The 21840-nt window shown below is 41.6% G+C and overlaps 1 protein-coding gene across 8 annotated transcripts in view; it reads left to right on the top strand.

The window, feature by feature from the left end:
- Positions 1 to 21840, top strand: part of SORCS1 (sortilin related VPS10 domain containing receptor 1) — a 469944-nt gene that overhangs the window by 408612 nt on the left and 39492 nt on the right. For all 8 annotated transcript variants that reach the window (XM_079136908.1, XM_079136906.1, XM_079136907.1 and 5 more), the window contains exon 19: positions 15685 to 15871. In XM_079136908.1, the coding sequence (XP_078993034.1) occupies positions 15685 to 15871 (187 nt within the window). The remainder of the gene's footprint in view (positions 1 to 15684; positions 15872 to 21840) is intronic.

Genomic DNA, 21840 nt, shown 5'->3' on the forward strand with positions numbered 1-21840 from the left:
TTTTGTAAAACAGGAAAGTGTTAGTTTATTTTTTCTTTTTTTTATTTGTTCTAATTAGTTATACATAACAGTATAATGAACTTTGACACATCATACATTAATGGAGTGTAATTTCTCATTCTTCTGGTTGTACAGGATATAGAATCACACTGGTCATGTAGTCATATATGTACATAGGGCAATACTGCAATTCATTCTGCTATCCTTCCTACCCCTGTACCTCTCTCCTTCCTTCACTCCCCTCTACCCAAGCCAAAATAACTCTATTCTTCCCTACATCCCTTATTGTGAATTAGCATCTGCATATCAGAGAAAATATTCCTCCTTTGGTTTTTTGGGATTGGCTTATTTCACTTAGCATGTTATTCTCCAGCTCCATCCATTTACTGGCAAATGCCGCAATTTCATTCTTCTTTAAGGCTGAGTAATATTCCACTGTGTATATACACCACATTTTCTTTATCCATTCATCTGTTGAGTATACCTAGGTTGGGTCCATAATTTAGCTATTGTAAGTTGAGCTGCTATAAATATCAGTGTGGCTGTGTCACTGTAGTATGCTGATTTTTAAGTCCTCTGGGTATAAAAGGATGAGTGGGATAGCTAGGCCAAATGGTGGGGTGGTTCCATTCCAAGTTTTCTGAGGAATCTCCATACTGCTTTCCATAATGGTTGCACCAATTTGCAGTTCCACCAGCAATGTATGGGTGTACCTTTTCCCGACATCCTCACCAACATTTATTGTTGCTTGTATTCTTGATAATTGCCATTCTGACTGGAGTGAGATGAAATCTTAGAGTAGTTTGATTTTCATTTATCTAATTGCTAGGGATGATGAACATTTTTTCATGTAATTGTTGATTAATTGTATTTCTTTTTCTATGAAGTGTCTGTTCAGTTCCTTAGCCCATTTATTGATTGGGTTATTTGTTTTGTTTTGTTTTGTTTTGGTGTTAAGTTTTTTTAGTTCTTTATATATCCTGGAGTTTACTGTTCTTTCTGAAGTGCATGTGGTAAAGATTTTCTCCCACTCTGTAGACTTTCTCTTTCACATTATTGATTGTTTCTTTTTCTGAGAAGTTTTTTAGTTTGAATCCATCCAATTTGTTGATTCTTGATTTTACTTCTTGCACTTTAGGAGTCTTGTTAAGGGATTCAGATCCTAGGCTGACATGATGAGAAATTCTCAGTTTTAAATACCTTTTACTACAATACATTGTATAGTTGCTCTTTTTTATTAGTAGATATTGTACATAATCTCTTACTGTACCTGGTATATAAATTTAACTTCGCCATATTTATATATGTGTAGACAAACAGTTTGTATGTGATTTGTTTCTCTCTGTGGTTTCAGGCACACTATGAGAGTCTTGGAATGTATCCCCCACATAAAGGGGAGACTGCTCATTATAAATGCATACATATATATACCAGAATATATATAAAATATTGTGCATGACAGAAGTTTTTATAAGTGCCTTAAACCATAACAATTTACAGTGTATTTAAGGGTAGAATATCATATAGCAATAAAAAAGAACAAATTGAAGCTAAATGCAAAAAAGACTCAAGGGTGAATCTTATCTCCAATATAGAGCTAACGAAGTCAGACTGAAAAAAAATGCCTATTGTTTGAGTCTATTTAATTAAATTTTTAAAATAGACAATTTTTGGTGAAAGAATTGAGACTAATTATACCTTTGGAGGGGAGTGACAGAGAAATTTGGGGTAGTACTGGCAATTTTCAATTAGTTAATCTGGGTGATTAATGGATGTATTTCCTTTGTAAAAATGAAGTATAACTGTATATTTTAAATGTATATTATATTCAACAAAGAGCTTAATTAACAAATACCATATAAAACCATATATAATATAGTACTTTGTATTTAGATCTTTGTGGGCGGGGGAAGCAAAAAACAAAAACAACCTTTCTTGGATTCTTAGGGAAGGATTCATTTCCTAGACCAACCCTCTACCCTGTTTACCTGCATGGTATATTCCCAGAGACACCAGCAACCTGATTAGGATACCCCAAAGGGTATCTCTTTTGAAGTAGTAGAAGTTTATTCTGTTGAAGAATTGAGATTGTTGTTTCATTTCTAAGAACATACTAGAGCACTCTCTGAAGCAAGACCTTTGGCTTCTGGTCAGCTCATGCCTTTGCACAAAAGAACACTTGAGGGACAAGGCCTTGTCTCAGTTCCACTTGGCTTTCCATGTAACAAAGATCATCAGGCATTTCTCACTGGGCTGCATGATGTGGGAACAGACTGGGCAGTCTGGTACTAAGATGTGTGAATTCATGCCTTCTGCACTCAGGAAAGGAAGAAGTATCAAGTCAGTTCATTCCACTTGAGAGGACAAAGATACAGTGATGGGGTGAAGTCTGCTGCCTTCTGTTTCAGACGTGGCTTCTTGAGGTTCTTGTCTCCTGTGCAGAGATGGAAGCCAAGACAACCCACCCTGGAGACACACATTTGAATGTGAGATTCTGTGCCAATGCTTACAGACTCTTGCAGGAACAACCTCATTGTCTCTGTTGCTCTTTTGATTATATACATAGGTGTGTGTGATGCATGCAACAAACCCTGAAGAATAAATGTCTCTGTGTAGCCAGGGAGCATTGAAATTTGCACAATGAAACAATGATCTGGAAGTACAACATTTATTAAGCACTCTCTGTTCTAGTTTGCAAGTGCATTGCTTGGATGATCTCACTTAGATCTTACAGCACTCTGCGTACGTGTTTCATCACTGTCATTTCTAGATGACGTAGCTGAAGCACAAAAAGGCAGAGTAACTCACCCAAGATCACACGCCTACTAAGTAGTAGAGCCAGGAGTCAGGTTCAAGGTTGGTGGCATCTTGTCTTTCTGTTGCTTCTCTGTGGAAAGAAACATTCTCTGGGCAAGAACTTCCTGTAGTTTGTATGCTTCTGTAGAAACCCTTGACTGGGGGCAGAGGGTAACAAAGACGAAGAGGTACAAAGAAAAGCCAGCACCATCTCTGTCTGAGCCAATTTGGCCTACAACTTTTCCTGTGTTCTCAGACGCTAGTCAGCAAATCGACCAATATTTTCCTTTATTTCTGAGACTGTTTATGCTTGCAGATCAGTTTGTTGAAAAACATTTGAGCAAAGAGAAATAACTAAATCCTCTCTTGAGTTTCCCCGTCTTCGTAAAACCATGCCTTTCATGAATGCCTACTTGTATCTTACATTGTTTAATTTATTCTGAAGAGTATTGAAAAACATAAGCTATGAATGCAGTACCCAAGGAGTTTAGAAACCATGTATGGTAAATCAAATTTCTCCTGAGGCTTAGATATGAATTAAGATATAATATTTTTAACAAAAATGAAATCCAAAGCTAAAATGAATTTAAAAATTCGCCCACCACTGGCAATACATGGTGCCTCTACATCCTTCTCAAAAATCTCTGAGAGTTCACTTCTCACTTAGATTTGATGCACCTAATTTATTTTGGAAATAGTGTCTCACTCATGCCCTGTATCTGGTGCCAGGTGTTATAACAACAGGAATACTTAATGTCATTTCTCTGATGCCTGAAAAATAGCAAGTCATTCAGGTGCCAGAGGGACCCAGAGGTCCCTGCTACCTTCTGACATGACACCATGGTTGTGATTAATGCAGAAATGGAAAAAAGATTCCCCTCCCCAAGAGGGACATTTTTTTCATTCATGCACTGAAATTTGTCTCTGTGAGGTGGTTCAACTTTCTCCTGTGGTCTTGGAGTCCCTGTGTGGGAGTTGGAGGCCCTGTGGGCTGATGAAGCCCGCTTCTTTGTTCTCAGTTGCTTGCATCCAAATCCCTCCACATAGTTTCTGTCTCCTGTGCATATCAACTAAAGCACTGAAAGGCTAAGGAATCCATAGTCTGATGTGTGCCTCTTTATATGATCTTCAACAAATATTTTGCCAAGCACTGGTTTTAAGTCATGTACTTTTTATTCATGAGCAGACTTACTTTAGATGTAAGTGGGAATGCATGTTTTGAGTTAACTCAGACCTTTGCTGTACTGTGCACTATGTGAAAATCCATCCATATGAAGCATAAAGTACTAAAAAGTAGAGAACCAAAAACAGATTTATTGCAACATATCATAGTAATATTTTTGACATTCTCCAATGAACTATGAATATCATTAATGTAGGAATCATGTCACTTCTGGTGGCAATTTCAGCATCTCTGTTCAACATGTCTAGCATACTGATAGAGAAAAAGTAACTCAATAAATGTATGTGGACTTGAATAAGCTTCCCCAGGAAGAGTAAAGCCCAGACTTGAAAAGACTCTTAAAATTTGAATACCCAACAAAACATGTTAAAATCTCCATCTGACATTTAAATCTCTTCCTTTATCCTCTACTAGTACATGTTCTAATTGTAACACAGGAATATCATGAAGCCAAGCATGGTGGCCCATGCCTGTAATTCTTACTACTCAGGAGGCTGAGGCAGGAGGGTCACAAGTTTAAGATCAGCCTGGGCAATTTGGCAAGACTCCATCTCAAAATAAAAGTCAAAAGGGCGGGGAGGTAGCTCAGGTGTAGGACACTGGCCTAGCATGTGTGAGGCCCTGCATTCACTCCCTAGTACAAAGAGAGAGAGAAGGAGGGAGAGAAAGAAGAAGGAGGGGGTGGGAGGACCACCAATGGTACAGAATATGACCTTGATAAAACTTGATAACATGGCTAAAACCAGAGCAAAGCAGAGAACTTCTTATTGACAGTAGAAAGTCAAAGGCAAGGTGTACGGAGGCTAACTTGTCATTTCACGTGACAGTATGTGCCTGAGCCAGAATACTGCAGATTTCACATGTGTAAGATATTAAATTCCTTCCTACAAATAGCATAGGAAGTCACCCTCAAAATCTAGGTGACGCAGGTGACTCCGTAACATCATTTCTCTAACAACCCGCTGCCTGCCTTACCTGAAGTCTTACTCAGAGAGCAATCTAAGTGTTGAAGGTGATGAAAACTTCCATTGTCAGCATCTATCCCTGCTGCTTTTAGAGTTCTTGCTGGTGTATGCTAAGCAGGGGGCCTTCATTAGGACTGGAAAGACAAAGGAGCAGTCTTGCTCCCATTTCAGACTCATTGTAGCAGAACTGAGAATATACCCATGCACATACACAGGCATGTACACACACACACACACACACACACACACACACACACACACACATGCACATACATTGTATTTATGCATCATTTTCTCTAAGAACAAAGAACAATTGATCCAGGAACCACCACAAAGGGAGTGGAAGACTCCATGAGGTGTCTAAGAAACCAAACCTTTTCAACTATGCCTGAGTCTTACCAAGTCCATCAAAGGTGTTTTTGCACTGAGACCCAATCATGCAGTGAGAAGTGACATCTTGGCATTTGGAGGCTGACTCAAGATGGATGACCTCTGGGCCACTAACCAGCACCGAATGAGCCTACAGACTTTCAGCAGGATAACTTCACAGAGAAATCCAGTGCAAGAACCTGCAGGCACAGGTGAAGGACCTAATCAGTTTCTAGAACTCAACACACCCAATTTGGAAGTAGTGTCTGCATGTTACAGAAGATAAATTATGTCTGTTTTACACAGCTGTAAGAATAAAGGGATGCAATTCTCTGCATATTTTAAGACTTTAAAATTAAATCTGAGGCAAGGGACTAAAATTAAAACTTTGATCTGTATCTCATTGTTTCAATACCTCAATTTACATACAAACAGGGAAACTTAAGAAGGAAAATTCATGGTTATAACTTTAGTGAGATTTAACCGTGAAACATGAGGGCTGTGTCCTCATTAGATGGATTCCTATGAGCCGTAATTTCATATACATTCAAAGACTGATGGGGGCAGGAAAGTGCCCACAATGTAATAACACTTCATAAATATTGCAGGGCGCTGGCTGCCATCAGGTGGCAGAGAAGATGGCCTTAATAAAACGTGCTGTGAGACACTCCTTTGTTTGAATTCATGACAGAAATCGACCTACTTTTTCATCTAGAGGAAAGCCTATTTGGAGCCTTTAGAAGTAGCACAAAGGATTGGCAGACAGTGTTAAGTTGGGGCAGATATCAGACTCAAGGCCAGCTCAGTCCTGACATAGAGGCCTCAGTTGTTTTCTCCTTCCACACCAAGAAGCGGGAACTGATTTCGATGAGCCATGAGATTTGAGACTCTCTCATGTGTTATTGCTTACCCATTCAGCTTTCCTCTCTTTGACGCTAATGAGGCACTTGAGCCACTTCATCTCTTCTCCCTTGTTGCCTGAGGTAACAAAGGACAAAAGGAAATGGGACAGGCAGTATGGGTTGTCTTTAGCCAGCGGCCTCCTGTCTGAAGTTCAAGTTGCATTGGTTGGGCTCTATTTTTCTCTCCTCTCAAAAGCAGTACACATGAATTGGGATACTGCTGTCCCTTGGGGTCTCAGAGGAGAGATGTTTGCTAAGAGCTTTCCTCTGCCTTGACCAGCAAAGAGAAGTACCTGACTTATTACTGAGGATTTCAGCTCAGTGAACACCCCAGGGCCTGGAGTCCTGAAATAATCTGTAGTTTGAAATTTCATCCTGCCAGCCTGCTTGCTTGAGGCCACACGGCTCTACTGTCATCCACGTGGTGGCAGGCACTCTTGAACAAGAGCTTTACCACACCAACACCAGCCATTCCTTGATGGTGGATAACTTCCTCCAGCTCTGGCTTCGCGGTTTACCAGTCATTATTCCATGCCTCGGCTTCAGCAGCTCAGTCTTCAACCAGATCCAGGACAGAGGTGCAGTGTGAAATTTCTACCATGTCCCAGTAGCACCAAGTCCTGTACCTTCACCTCCGAGTTGAGATGATTACAGCAGCCCAAAGATGTATTAGGATATGACTGTGTGGGTGTCAGTACTATCAATGACAAGCCTAAGGGAATTATAAAAGTCAGAGCTATCTGAACTAGAAGTAGCAATGAGACTCCTCTATCATTTTTTTCTCTATCTTTTTAAAAGTTTTTTGTTTTTACATACTGCATTTTGATTCATTGTACATGAAAGGGGCACAACTTTTCATTTCTATGGTTGTGCACGATGTAGAGTCACACCATTTGTGTAATCATACATGGACATAGGGTAATGATGTCTGTCTCATTCCACCATCTTTCATACCCCTGCCCCTTCCCCCCTCTCATTTCCCTCTATGTCATCTAAAGTTCCTCCCTTCTTCTCTCACCCCTACCCTCCACCCCCTTTATATATCATCATCCACATATCAGGGCAAACATTCAACCTTTGGTATTTGGGAATTGGCTTATTTCACTTAGCATGATACTCTCCAACTCCATCCATTTACCAGCAAATGCTATTATTTTATTCTTCTTGATGGGATCTGCCTATCTTTAATCTACAGGGGAAGAAATTGAGATCCAAATGCTTAAAGTGTTTCAAAGGACATGTAATAGTCACTTTTAACTAACCTTTGCAGGGCACCTCTTCCACATGTAGAGCCCCCATAGGCCTCTGTAAACTCACTTCAATTTCACACAGCCTAATAATTTGGAAAGAGGATGAAGCATCTTCCTGGGTAAGAAATGGTAGATCCATTTCATAGAAGGGCTTGTATGACTTGGTTTAGTCCACCAAGTGATGGCAGGCAGTGAAATGCAAGCTATTTGAAAACATTCACAGCAAGACTTAAAACAGTGATTCCCACTGTGTCATGGTGGTCTTGGTTGTGTGTATGTGTCCCTGAATTCTCCTTGTTTAAGATGATATTCACCAATGGATTCACTGTGTGCAATTTTAGTTTTCTTTTCCATCACTCTCCACATTTTCCCAATGACTCTACTGTGCCTTTTCTCTCTTTTTTTCTTTCTTATCATAAAACTTACATATTTCTATTACATCTTTTACTACTAGGAAAAACTTGTTGCACAGGTTGATTCCTAAGGAAACCTTCCTACTACTCATTTAAAAAATGTAGTTCTGTTCTTATTACATAGTTGAATGTTTTACTTTATGAGTGATTTAAAAGTCACTCAAAAACATTTATAAGATTTATGTCCTTTGGTAACCCCATAGTTTTCCTGCCAAATCCTAACTGAGCTAATTCCTTAAGCCACCATGTGATGGTGATGTAGAGAAAATCTTTAATCATCCAAAAATATCTACATGCAGTAGAGAGACCCTATTTATAGTCATGTCTCTACTTACACAAACCCAGTGCCCCTCTTTCTCTCTATGTGCTGTTCTACCCTAAGCCAGACACCAAGTACAAAAGACACAAAAAGAAAATTTGAAAGACTGTGTTTCCTTCAAACATATGGTGTTATGTCCATTTGCGAGTGAAGGACTGAATCATTTTGTGAGGTTCCTATTGGCAGTTCTTGATCTGGATATTACATCTAGAAATACTTGGAAATTTAGTTAGGCAAATTCCAAGAATCAGAGTCTTCAGCGAAAGGCTTAAAAACCCAGCTAGTTGCCATCTGATTAAGAAATGGTAAAATATCATGCATCCAGTCCAATCATGTGTCAGTCAATACTGTGGCCTCTCTGGCATCCCTGGCCTTGACAGGCCTGACTTGTGCCTTGAAACCTTATGCATCATCCTCTTCAGCGGGTTGGCCCTTCCTCCTCCAGGTCAGACCATACAAGTTCACTGTTGCCTTTGCTTACAGAGGCTCAGGAGACCTGTGCACCTGGGGAGACCCTGTGCTTTAGAAAACCATCTCTGAACAGACAAGGGGAGGAGGCTGCCTTTGTTCTGCAGTTATGCAGGTATCTATACCTCTTAGTGTTGTCCAGAGCTCAGATTTGAAACTGAAGAAAAGCCCATAGGGCCTGATTCAAACCAGACATGCTAGGGAGACTCTTTCTCTCAGCCAGTCTGCCATGGCAGACTCAGCTTTCAGCATTGGCAACACCTCTTGAAAGGAGCACAAGAGGACCAGGAACATGCCTGGAGACAAGGCATAACTGCCTTTTATGGTAGACTATTTCGTCCTGCCTATGAAATCCCCAGCTCACCATTATAAAATGTCCCATGGGAAGGACCAACACGGTACAGTTACTTCCAGATTACAGTTTCTCATCCTTTGTCAAATAATGACACCACCAGGGGGTCCTCACAATTATAGTTTTGCAGCTTCCACGGTGTTTTATAGAGCCTGGCACATTGCACTGGGATCCTCTTACATCAGTATTTTCAGAAGAATTTTTTCCATGTTGTCATGCCCCTAAAGGATTTAATTAGTGTCTTAGTCTGTTTTGTGCTGCTCTAATAGACTGAGGCTGAGTAATATTTAAAGAACAGAGACTTATTAGTTACAGTTCCAGAAGCTGGGAAGTTCACAGTCAAGGTACTCGCATCTGGTAAGAGTTGTCTCACGCTTCATCCCATGGTGGAAGGTAGGTGGGCAAGAGAGCATCTGTGCTCAGGAAAGAGAAGGGGCCTGCACTCATGTTTTTATCAGGAAGGTCCCACCTCTCAGCACGGTTATGCTGGGGATGAAGTTTCCAGCTCATGACCCTTGGAGGGCACCTTCAAACCAGAGCAGTTAGCCCTCTGATTTCACAGTGAATGAATGCCCATGTCGGCACCCAACCAGGCATGAGCACAGCAGAGTAGTCTGAGTGTCTTGTGAATGAGCGGGCGTGTGGGACTTGGAATTCAGAAGGCCTAGTCTAATGATTCTAGGGAAATTTAAATAGGCCTGAGTCTTCCGGGGTTGAAGATTAAATAAGATAATACATGGAAAGCAGTTCCTATTATTTCTCACACAATAAACTTTCAAGAAACCTCTCTCTGCTTCCTAGTGACCACTCTAGTTTTCTAGAGTAATCTTAACTGCCCGCCTACCATTGTGTGTGAGTCACATGGGTTCAATCCTATTGAATAAGTGCAATGTGAATAGTGCTTCTCCCCATGTGCTCCTTCAACTGACGGATGACGCACTCACTTGAAGTCCAGGGCACATTGCTCCATAGTTTTCTCCTTTCCTACTTGTCCAGGTCTTGCTAACCTGTGTCTGCCAACCTGGAATAGCATGCTGGGTGGTGCTGAGTGACTTTTCCCTTCTTAGATCTTCTTAGCCCTAAAGGTAAAGGGCTGACATTTATGATTTCTCTTTAGGATGCTCAATGCTGCTTAAGGATTTTTATTTTGGTCTTAATTTGTGGCCAAAAGAGTACTACAATAACAACAGATACCCAAATCAAAGACGACTGTATCTCATCATCAAATATAATATCTGTGTCACCTTCTGCTTAGGTTCAATGTATTTAATCAATATTTCAATATTTACAGTAATAGTGGAGATACAATGTTGTGATATGCAATGCTTCTATCCCCTTTGGAATCTGATGGGATAGTCGTTTTCCTTCATGTCTCCCTTCTGTCCTTCAGAGCTCTTGGTGTCTTCTTACTCCCCCCTTCATGCCACCCAGACCAGAGTAATCAGTATGGGTCACATTGTCAGCACCTTCTCTGGTCCCATACCCACACGCTCAGACTTGTGGTATATAAACTGTGACATTTTTGGGTTATTTTTAATAAAAATGGGTTATGCTAGCCATGTCTCTACAAGGCAGTTTTTGTTGGATGATCTTTATTTAAGCTCTTCTGAGACAGAATGTCACTGAAGCATGAGTCAGGCCCACTGCCTTGCTCTGTGCAGACCAGCATGAGCCTGATTTCCATGCAGCGGGTCTCTGACACTTCTTTGTGTCTCACTTCTGGATTGAGGCCTCCGTGCTGAGTTACCGTGGCATTTATTTTCCCGATCTTCTCTGAGTCCGTGTCACAGGATCTGATAGGTTCGTCCACCTTTCACTGCTCCGGTTAGTCTCGCCTTCCTTGTGGCCTTTTGATACATTTGTTTTTCTATTACAGAAGTCAGCAATGCCCCTGGAGAATCCCCATCTGGATTTCCCGTAGCTTTTTTGTTTTTGTCAGGTACTTATTTGAGCCAGTCTTCTCAGTTCTGAATCTGTATTAGGGCATGTGACTAAGGGGCAATGGATGTAAAGAATTTTCTATGATAGCCCAGGTGTTTGCTGACCCGGGTTCAGGTGCAGAAACATTGGCTTTAACTCATTAGATTCAAGTAACTCGCAATTACCCACGAGACTTCTTCAACCATGGATTATGGATACCGATTCTTTCTTGCATTCTCTATCTTCTCTATGGCTTGAGCATGATACTGCTTCACCGGAGGGCTGACAGAAGGTACAGAGTATGGAGTTCATGCTAGCCATTCTTTAGTTAGAAGTGTTCAAATAAAAATGTTGACAGAGGGGAAAACAGAGTCAAAGTCAGAAATAGAGTCAAGCAAGAGAAAAAATGGAGCCTCATCTTTGATACCACCTTTCTCTCACCTGAAAGGTATTATTAGCAACTTTCATCTGAAGAAACTCAGTGAGGACTGTGCTAAATGGACAATCTAAAGCCCCTTGGTAAGCCTCTTAATAGCTGTGTGACTCTAGGAATTTTACTTAACATATCCTTGCCCAGTTTTCCTAGCATATCAAATAGAAATTGCATCTGTCCTTTCAATCTCAGTTATCCTAACAGCTAAATGAGATAATATGTTAAAAATTTTTTGATAAACACATTATAAATGCACAGTATTCAAACTACATTCAACAAAAAAGAATTATCTGCAGGCATTTTGTTAGGGACCTAGAATCCAGCCATTAACAGAACACATCCAGCTCTGAGGAGTTCACAAATGACTATGGTATCAGCCAGCAACTCATTGTCCTAGAGAAGGCAGCAAATCTTGACTGTACATATCTTGGAACTTCTATAAGTGCCTGCGCTGTTGTCCATCAACAGTGAGTTCAGTCCTTCCATTCCTGGCTTTATTAATGCACCTTTAGCACTTAGAATCCTAAAACACCTGATGAAATTTTATCAATCACATTAAAATGTAATAAGAATAGCATCTATTTGTGCTGTCTCATATTCATCTTTGGATGAATTCAATCACAAGAAAGCCTGCCATTCATCAGTCTGAACCAGAGGATCTCAACCCTGAGTGCAGCCCACATCAACTGGGGACCTTCTAGGTCTGCAACAGGACCGAGCATCTCCCAGATGCCCTGAAACAGGTGGTTCTTGGGTAGTAGTTGGGTGTCAACATCCAGAGCAACATCTATCATGTCTATCTATAAGAGATGCTGCTGTCAAATGCTTAGAATAACTGATTACAATACCAATAAGCTGTATTGGAGTTAATTTTCAGAGAGATGCGTAAAACTTCATGAGGCAGCTCTTTCTTTCAGTCTGCCATCATCTACACTGAATGACCCACTCATGAGCTTCCCAGCATACCTGGACCTCTCTCACTGGTAGCCAGAGAGATCACGTACCATCATGTCATCTTACCCCAAACTCCTACTTGGCACACTTTAACGGCTCCCCTTTGCTCTTAAAAGAAAGATCAGATTCAGAAATTGGGCCCACAGGTTCCCACAGGCCTTTGTCTGCCTCATTTTACAACATGATCTTGTCGTCTCTTTTTCTTCTTCTGTCTCCCTCACCTGTTTCCATAGGACCATCTCCCAGGTGCCACGGGGCCCTTGCACGTCAGTTTCTCTCTGTTCCCATTGCCTGGACTCCCTCACCTCCCACCTCACTCACTTTCTTCCTTTGGCTAATTTATTTTCTGCCTTCAGGTTTTCTTAGTTCATTTTCTTAGACTTTCTTGAAGTTCCCAGTAGGTCAGCTTCCCAACTCTCCTGACCGCACATGCTGACCATGCCCTGGGACACCCCCCCATGCCATTTTCTTACTGGTGTGATTATTTAAAGTGCATCTATCTCACTAATGATGTGTAAGCTCATGAAATCCCAGAAGATGTTGGCGTTGTTAATTTGGTTATTATTTACCTCCCTGAAAAACGTGTGTGTGTGTGTGTGTGTGTGTGTGTGTGTGTGTGTGTGTTTAGGTGATATGATGTATATTAAGGTAAGATATATATCTATCTAGACGTATGTACCATACGTCTAGATAGATAAATGGATCTTCTAAAAACCTGACTGCAGTGGTCTTGGGTGGTATTTGAGCCTCAACATTGCAAAATATTTTAAAAATTTCCATTAGAGAGGCTTACTGATACACTCATGTAAACACTGAGTAACTCCCTTCTTTCATCTATTGTATGTATAGAGAACTTCATTGTGAGTCGAGATGTCCGAATAGTATCAAGCCAAAGAACCACATGAAATTCAGACATAACTGGGAGGGATTTTATGTAGCTGACAGGAGGTCTAAATCAAGGTCAACTAAAGGAAAATAATGAATACCCAACTGGAAGTTCAAGGCAAGGTAGACTAAAGTGATAGCGGCTAACATTTTCCTCTTGCCAGTTCTGTGGGTAGCTGCTCTCACCTGCCACCCCCGCCCCACTGGGAGAATGAAGCAGTGTTGCCTACAGGTGGGAATCTCCCCTCTGCTCTCTCGTCAATGATGACCCTGCCTGATGCTCTCTATGTCCCCACAAAGCCTTCTCTCCCCTGTCCCACTCTACCGCTTGTCTCAGTCCCCAGAGAACTCCATCTACCCCTGATATTTACCCCAGACCCTTGTTCCCAAAGGTGATCTCTTCCCCCAGGTGCACACTGAGGGATGGCTTCCCAGCCACTCTGTTAGAAAAAGCAGACAACCTGGAAATGGAAACTCACCAGAAACAGAATGACAGATTCATCAGTCCACTCTGGTTGCCCAAGTGAAGGACAAGTTAGCGGGAAGAGTTGACATTTATATTTATGAGTAGAGGGAATTCAAGTAATTGCACAATGCCCGAGCTTGTGGATGTCTGCCTTCTCATGTGGAGTCGAGTTTCTTTTCCTACCCCAGAGGAGGACTTTGGCCTGTGAGTCTGCTGAGAGCTGGGCAAGGTTCTCACTGAGTGTTAGCTGCTCACCAAGCCCCTGGACAGTGCTCGGCTGGGCATAGATCAGAGGAGTAGGTCACACCGATTCATAGCATCTGAACTGCTTTTGCTTTTCCTGTGAATTAATTCTTTAAATGTCAGCATTTTAAACTTGGCCTTTTCAAAAAATAGGATACCATATAAACCGTACTTAATCAAAAATACATTTCCAGTTTAAAGGTATTTCTTTTCCTCTTTTATTTTTTACCTGAAAATGGGAAAGACTATCAAAAAAAAAAAAAAAGATTCATTAGGATGAACTGTGTGAAGGAAATGTGTTGTTGTTGTTGTTGTTGTTTTATTTTTGCCAGTTGGGTCTAACAACTTTGCTCCTTGAAAAACTAAACAGCTCTGGAATTTTGGAATAGAGACTTTACCTTCTCCTGGCTGCTCATGGGAGATTTAGAATCATATAATTCTGGTCAAGCTTTGTAGAAATATTGTAGGTCTTTTATAGCTGTGTTATTTTTATAGTCATTTATTTTTGTGTAGCATTTTATAGATTACTAATTACCTACATATTTTTAAGAATCTTTTGAGTTAAGATGGTAAGGTATTATTGTGTCCATTTCATAGATTTGGTAACTGAAACCAAAGCAGGCTGAATGATGTGTTTGAGGTCATCCAGCTTGTTAATAGCACACTAGGAGTCAAGCCTTGGGGGGTCTTCAATGGTTAACTCATGGTGGTCTATTGAATGGGTGAACCAAAGTCCAGAGGACCAGGTCAGAATCCCAGGACAACCAGTTACTAGTTGTGTTAACCTTGAGTGAATTAGGAAACCTCTATAGACTTCAGATTCTTCATCTATAATGTGTTTGAAATTCGCCTGTTCTTTTGTCCAGACTCAGATTCTGTGAAGAGTAAAATGAGACCATTTCATAGTACAAAATCCTGCATTCTAAGAGAATTCACTGTTATGATTTTAAGTAATAGTGTAGTGTTCTCTCAGGCAGGTTGTCCTCTACCCTTTCTCCAGCCTGGTTAGGGAACCAGAAATAAAGAGGGTGACCCAGGACATGCAGGAGGTACTTGGTGACCACAACAGGTAGGTTGAATTTTTGAAGCTGCCTGTGGGCCATTTTTATTGATGTGTGTGATAAGACTGTTAACAAAGCCTTCTGAGTAATTAGATATCAAATTGATGAAATTGGAGAATATCATGCTAAGTGAGATAAGCCAATCTCAAAAAGCCAAAGGACGAATGATATCGCTAATAAGTGGAGGATGACACATAATGGGGGGGGAGGGAAGGGTTAGTGTTAGGGTTAGAGTTAGGGTTAGGGAGGGGGGCAAGTATGGAGGAAGGAAGTACTGTATAGAGGGTAAAGAGGGGTGGGAGGGGTGGGGGGAAGGGAAAAATAACAGAATGAATCAAACAACAGTACTCTATGTAAATTTATGTTTACACAAATGGTATGCCTTTACGCCATGTGCAAACAGAGAAACAACATGTATCCCATTTGTTTACAATAAAAAAAAAACACATGAAAAAAAAATTGAACCTGATAATCAAACACTGTTTATCTCTAAAACTTCGAAATTTTAGTAGTTGGTGCCCTTCATATTTGGAGAGTATCCATCTTAGCAAATTTCTGCCTGCCAGGGAATGTCAGAGGGATTCTATCAAAACAGACGGACGTTCCCGGTTGTTGGAGGGAGTCAGGACCAAAGAAACCCCGGAGCCCTAGACAAAAGCAGCCAAGCTCTGACTCCCTTCCTGCTGACACTGGGCTCTTTTGCAGGGTGATGTCCAGCGGACACTTATCCAAGTGGACTTTGGCGATGGCATTGCAGTGTCTTACGTCAACCTCAGCTCCATGGAAGATGGGATCAAACACGTCTATCAGAACGTGGGCATTTTCCGAGTGACCGTGCAGGTGGACAACAGTCTGGGGTCTGACAGCGCCGTCCTGTACTTACATGTAACTTGTATGTTATTACTGTTGTTGGCTTTGACATAGCTTAAATTTGTGTCCTTTTAAAATTTAATCCCGCCTTTCTTATCCAGAAGAAACACAGGAGTTGCATTTTAGCTGAGGGGGAAAAGGAAATAAGAAAGGAAGAGAGCAAAGCAGAGAGAGAGTAAGAAGAAAATCCACAAGGGGAATCTGAGCAGTCTTGGACTCTGAATTGCTTCCGATTGTTACTGCAGTGAGATTATATCTTCCAGGTACCCCAGAGATACAGCGCCTGCATCTGGGCCTGGACCTGAGCAATTTGCAGAACTTCTCGGTGGAAACATGGCATGAGTTGCCCCCACCACCAGCTCTTTGGTTACAAACGGTTGGAATCACTGCCAATGCACAGTTCAATTCAATTAGCACAAGCAAAAGGATTCCTACCCACTGTTTTTGTTTTCCAAGTTATGTCTTACCTTTTAAAATTTTCACTCTTGTTTTATTTTGGGGGGATTGGGTTTTTTTTTTTTTTCTTTCTTTTTAATGTGATTCCTGGGCTTCTAAGGATGGCCTTGTATTCGAGAGAAGGTGATCTAGGGGGAAAGAGTGTGTTCAGTGTCAAGGAAGCTGCTCTAGGAAAGAGTTCCAAGACATGCTGAAGCTTTCTTCCATTGAGGAATCTGAAGTCATGAGTGGATAGGAAGAGATAACAACTAAATTATGTTGGATAAGTTGTGTGTCATAAATATCATATGTGTGAAGGTGTCCACTACTGTCCTCGAACTCATTCTGGTAACTAGAAAAATAGTTTAATTTAAATTAATTTCTTTATATGAGTGGCTTAGTTCAAATTTCGAGTTCCAGAGCAAGAGTAGTAATAACACAGGACACTCTATCTCTCCCTTGCACCTTACCCAAGGAACAAAATTGAGTAAAGAAAGTACCAACTAGGTTCCTTTCTTTAAATAATAATAATAAGTAGTAATAATAATAATATTAATAATAAAGCTACATGAAAGGACAAGACTATTGAGGGATACCCAAGAGGTTCTGTGGTTGCTGAGGACTCCAAATATATTAGTCCTTTTTGATCTGTATCTATTGAAAACTCGTGGCTGAGGTGCTCTGAGGAGGCACACGCTCCCTTCTTTGGGTCTAAACCGAGTTAGACATGGTTCCCATTTGACTAACACTATCTCCTCCAATTTGGCTACCCTTTATTAAGCTCTTGCCCTGTATGCCAGCCAAGCTTTGCACTAAAAGCTCTTCGTGGGTATTATCACATTTCTCAAAATAGTCCTATGAAGTAGGAGCCGTGAGAAACCCTGCTTTACAAAGGACCAGATTGCTAAAGTGACTTGTCTGAGGTAGCAGACTTACTACCCAGCAGAGCCAGGCTCCAGACTCAGGCCTACCTGTCTCGGGAATTGCAGCTCTTAATCTTTAAAGTTAGGGTCCCTGTGAAAGGTGGCTAGAGGCTGCAGGAATTGTCTCCGTCCGCGGATTCTCTCTCTCCGCACCTCTGCAGACATCCTGAAGAAACCGAGCATTAGGTTGGAAGCAGTGTGCTTGCTAGACAGCTACTTAGGTTCAAGACACATAGCATAGGTTCCCCACCTTCCCACGTAGTTTAAGACACAACACCCCATCCATCAGTGCTGAGGGGAGTACAAGGAAGATAGCATGAGAACAATCTAAAAATCTTTAAGGTACACCACAAGCACATGTTAATTATTAGTGACAAAAATGACTTGCAACACATATAACAGTGCATTTGCTGAGAATGGTGGCCTCTCTAGCAGCTTCTCCTTTCCCACGACTTGTTCTGTGAGGGGATTTCTCTGACCCAGCTACCCTCCTGGGGAACTGTAGCTGCAGTTCACATCTCACATATTTATTATGCACCTACCTCTCCCCAGCCATGCGCAGTTCTGGGTTTAGAATTCAGGAGTGGCTCTGATCTTAGCTTCTCGGGCCCTCCCATTGAGCCCTCCATGGCTCAACCTCCCTGTCACCCTGTGCACTGTTTCTCATTCCTATACCTGATCGGATCCCTCATGGGATCCACTGCTTCTCTGCAAGGACCCTCCCCAGTTTCCTAAATTCTGGGAAGGTAAACAGCAGACAGTTTGCCTCTGCTCAAGATTAAGGACTGCTGGAGCCTGTGGCTTCTAAGAGAAATGAGTGTCTTTGTTCCTCTGCAATTTTTTATTTTTCATTCCATCAACCTGGTTGATCAGATAAAACAGCAGGAGATGATTTGTGATTGAATGTTTGCGTTCTGATTTTAATCTTTCAGACTCCTTCCTCTTGGGTGAAGTGGTTGGGTAAGCCTGCCTCTTCATATTAATGGAACCCTTTTCTGAGCCTGGTCTTAGGGATGAGAATTCACTCTTTTGTACTGATTGTGTTAAAGCAGGATCACATTTAAAGCTCTTTGCAGCTCACCTTCACCTAATGTCCACACCACAGCAATGTCCACGGGTTCTGACATGTTAGCTCCGCACCTCTCCTGAAGGGCCCGGTGTGTTTTACTATGCCCTTAAACTTACTTTGTCTGTCTTCACAACTGTACTATAATAGATGACTTAGTCCCCTCCTTTCAGATAGAGAAAACAAGAATTGGAGAAGCTGTATAATTTGGGCACCATTTTACAATAAAAGGAAATCACAGTAAGAGTAGCATTGAGTCATGCTCTCAAGCTTCTAATGCCTGGGAGATGTAGTGAGTGACTTTTGGTGCCTAAGTGCCAAGTGGGGACAGAGCTGGCTTTGTGAGAGAACAGGATGGCATGCTGATTAAGTCCAAATCCTAGGTATATTCCTCTCTCTCACCGAACCTAGATTTTCTCCTCTGTCAAATGGAAGCACATCTTGTTCTCAAAGGATCCATCAAGCAAAATATGCAGCACCCTGTCAACTAATAAAATTTGGTTTTCCATCATCTTAAAGTAGCATGTGCCTTTGGACTTGGTAGTTTCTGAGCTACAGAACTAGCCACAATTCTTAGCTTGCTAAGCCTCCCCTCGGCCCCTGCCCCACTGACTCCCTGTCAAGCAACCCCAGAAAACCCATTTCTTGTCTTACATACACATTCTCTCCGCTCTCCAGTACAGAAAGGTGATTTTATTCCAAATCAGAGGTTTTTCAATATGGGTTTGCAAAGGTCATCAGAAACAAATGGAGCTCATGTTCCTGCTTTAATGCGTGCAGGAGTGGGCCAGCCACTCTCACAGAGTGCTGGGTAATCTGTTGAAGGCTGACAGTTGGAAATTCCTTGGGGGATAGTATTCACTGTGCTCTGCTATTTTGCAAACTAATGAGACACGTGATGCAGCCAGCATTGGCTTCAGCTGGATGGGGCAGAAAGGGCATGCAGATTTCTGCTCAGAAAACTGCCCTATCAACAGCCATCTTGAAAAAAAAAAAAAAAAATTGAAGATTGCAAACTTGCAGGATGGGAGGTGAAAAAAGATGAGGTGGATGTTCTAGTTCTTCCTCCAAGCATCTCCTTAACTGCTCCCTTACATAGGAACAAGTTTCAGAGGTCTCTCTGGTCCCACCTTAGGGTAAAATGATCCCTATGGCTTGAAAAAATATGTTGCTTTACAAATATCCATTACATTGACCAGCGAATCAGAGCACGGTTTTGTAAAGTGTGGTTGAATGATAATTGGAAATGTGCTTTCACACCATGCTTTGAACAGATTTGTTTGCTTCTTATATCCACTGAAGTTTGAGAAAGTCTGTTTTTGTATATCATCTTTATAGTTCAAATCCCTTTTACTTCTTCTGATGACTTTTTAAAAAAATCAATTCAGACAAGTAAGAATGACGTATTTGCAATATTTAATTAAGTGGCCAGAAGTCTTCAGGACGTAAATGCTTGAGGCAGATCAGAGCAGTCAGCACACACACACACACACACACACACACACACACACACACAATGTTCAGTCTCACAGATGTAAGCTGTTTCCTGCAGCACGGGAAAGCTATACAAGAAAATAGGGAAACCCAATTCACCCGAGTCATTTTGAATTCTCTCAACCATCTTGCCAGGAATATTCATATGGAGTGATACAGCTCCACCTGCTGTCCCTTTTGTGCATCGCAGGCACCTGTATGATAGAGCAGCATCTACCAATTTGCTCAACTTTATTGAACGCAGCCAACCAACCAGGGACTTACACAGGGTGGAATTTTACTCTGTGGCTCCTTTAGGGCAGGCTCATCCTCTGTGCAGAACAGAGATGCTTAATGGGTAGGGTTCTGGACAGCAAAAACCAAGTAGTTCATACCCATGAAAAGTAGATGAATACAAGAGGCCACGGAAATCTGAAAAATGTCACAGTTATATGCAGGTATAATATATATAACTGCAAGCATAAATTTATACAAGCCCATATAAATGTACTGAGGGCCTACACGGCCACTGTGCTGTGTGTCCTTGAACCCTCTTAGACATGCTTGGCTGCATGTTTCCTTCCATTTCTCACTGTGACTGTTCTGGCTTCCTTATTCTTTGGTCAACATGGAAAGTACATCTCCTCGAGGTCTTTACACTGGAGCATCACAAATAGACACTTGGTTTAATCTTTCACTCTATCCAGGCCACAGTTTCAATGTCATTTCTTCTGAGAAGCCTTCTTTTACCACTCCACCAAAATTAGCCCTTCATCTCCTCTCCCTGCTTATGTTTCAAATGCCTTCTTCCCTTAAAAATACCTAAGCTTGTAAAGCACCAATTATCTCTGGGACGGAAGATAGTATTCAATACCTACCTGTACTCTTTAGTCAGCTTTTTCATCACTGTGACCAAAGGACCTGGCAAGAACAATGATGAGGAGAGGAAGTTTATTTGGAGCTCATGGTTTCAGAGGTCTCAGTCCATAGACTGCTGGTTTCATAGCTCTGCACCCAAGATTAGCCAGGACATCATGACAGAAGGGCATGGCAGAGGAAAGCAGCTCAGGATCTGGCAACAAGAATGCAGAAAGATCTTGACTCCCCAGGCACAAAATATAAATCCCAAACGCTCACCCCTAGCTCCTCCAACCTTACCCTACCTGCCCAGAGTTTCCAGTTCTATATCAGTGGATGACTACACTGATTAGATTGTATCTCTCCATTCTGCCATTCCACATCTGAACAATTCTTGCTTTGTCTCACACATGAGCTTTTGGGGGATACCCCATATCTTAACCATGACAAGTACTCAAGAACTATTGATTGAATGGCCATGACTCCCTAACAAGGTGCCATATTTATCATTGACACAATGGCACACAGACATTGGTCTTACTCTGATTTTCTCTGACTTAAAAAAAAAATATCAATGGATTTCTAGCACAGCTGAACCAGTCCCCATCTTCTGATTCTTTTTGCTCAGGTCAGATGAGTCAAGGGGAGCATCTCTTACCTGGGCAAGCCTAACTGAGCCCCAAATATAGTGTGTTCCTTGCTTCCAGGGCAGTTTCACACTCATGTGCACACACATGCACACACAAACACAGACACACACACACACACACACACATCCCTACACAGACCTTTGAACTGCAGAAAAGGGAATGAATTCTGGAAGTGAAACTTGAAGGCTGATGAGGCCATGAGAAAGGTGTATAAGCACCAGCGGGCAGAGGGGGAAGGCATGCCTGCTGGGGAAAAGAGTGACTACCAAGAGCAAGATTTGCATAATCAATGAGAGCAAGAACAAAGGGCATGTTCTAAAGCCTGGAGCACATTGGCAGACCCCTCATGAGTGTCTCTTACCTGGGCAAGCCTAACCGAACCCCAAATATAGTATGTTCCTTGCTTCCAGGGCAGCTTCACACTCATGTGCACACACATGCACACATAAACACAGACACACACACATCCCTACACAGACCTTTGAAATGCAGAAATAATGAAGAAAAATGACTTGTGGAATGACTTGGGGATTTGTGTACTCCTCTCCCCAATATGATTCTAGGAAGGTTCCCATGATTCTGGTTT

The sequence above is a fragment of the Sciurus vulgaris genome (assembly GCF_902686455.1).
Source record: "Sciurus vulgaris genome assembly, chromosome: 4".
Classification (NCBI taxonomy): Eukaryota; Metazoa; Chordata; class Mammalia; order Rodentia; family Sciuridae; genus Sciurus; species Sciurus vulgaris.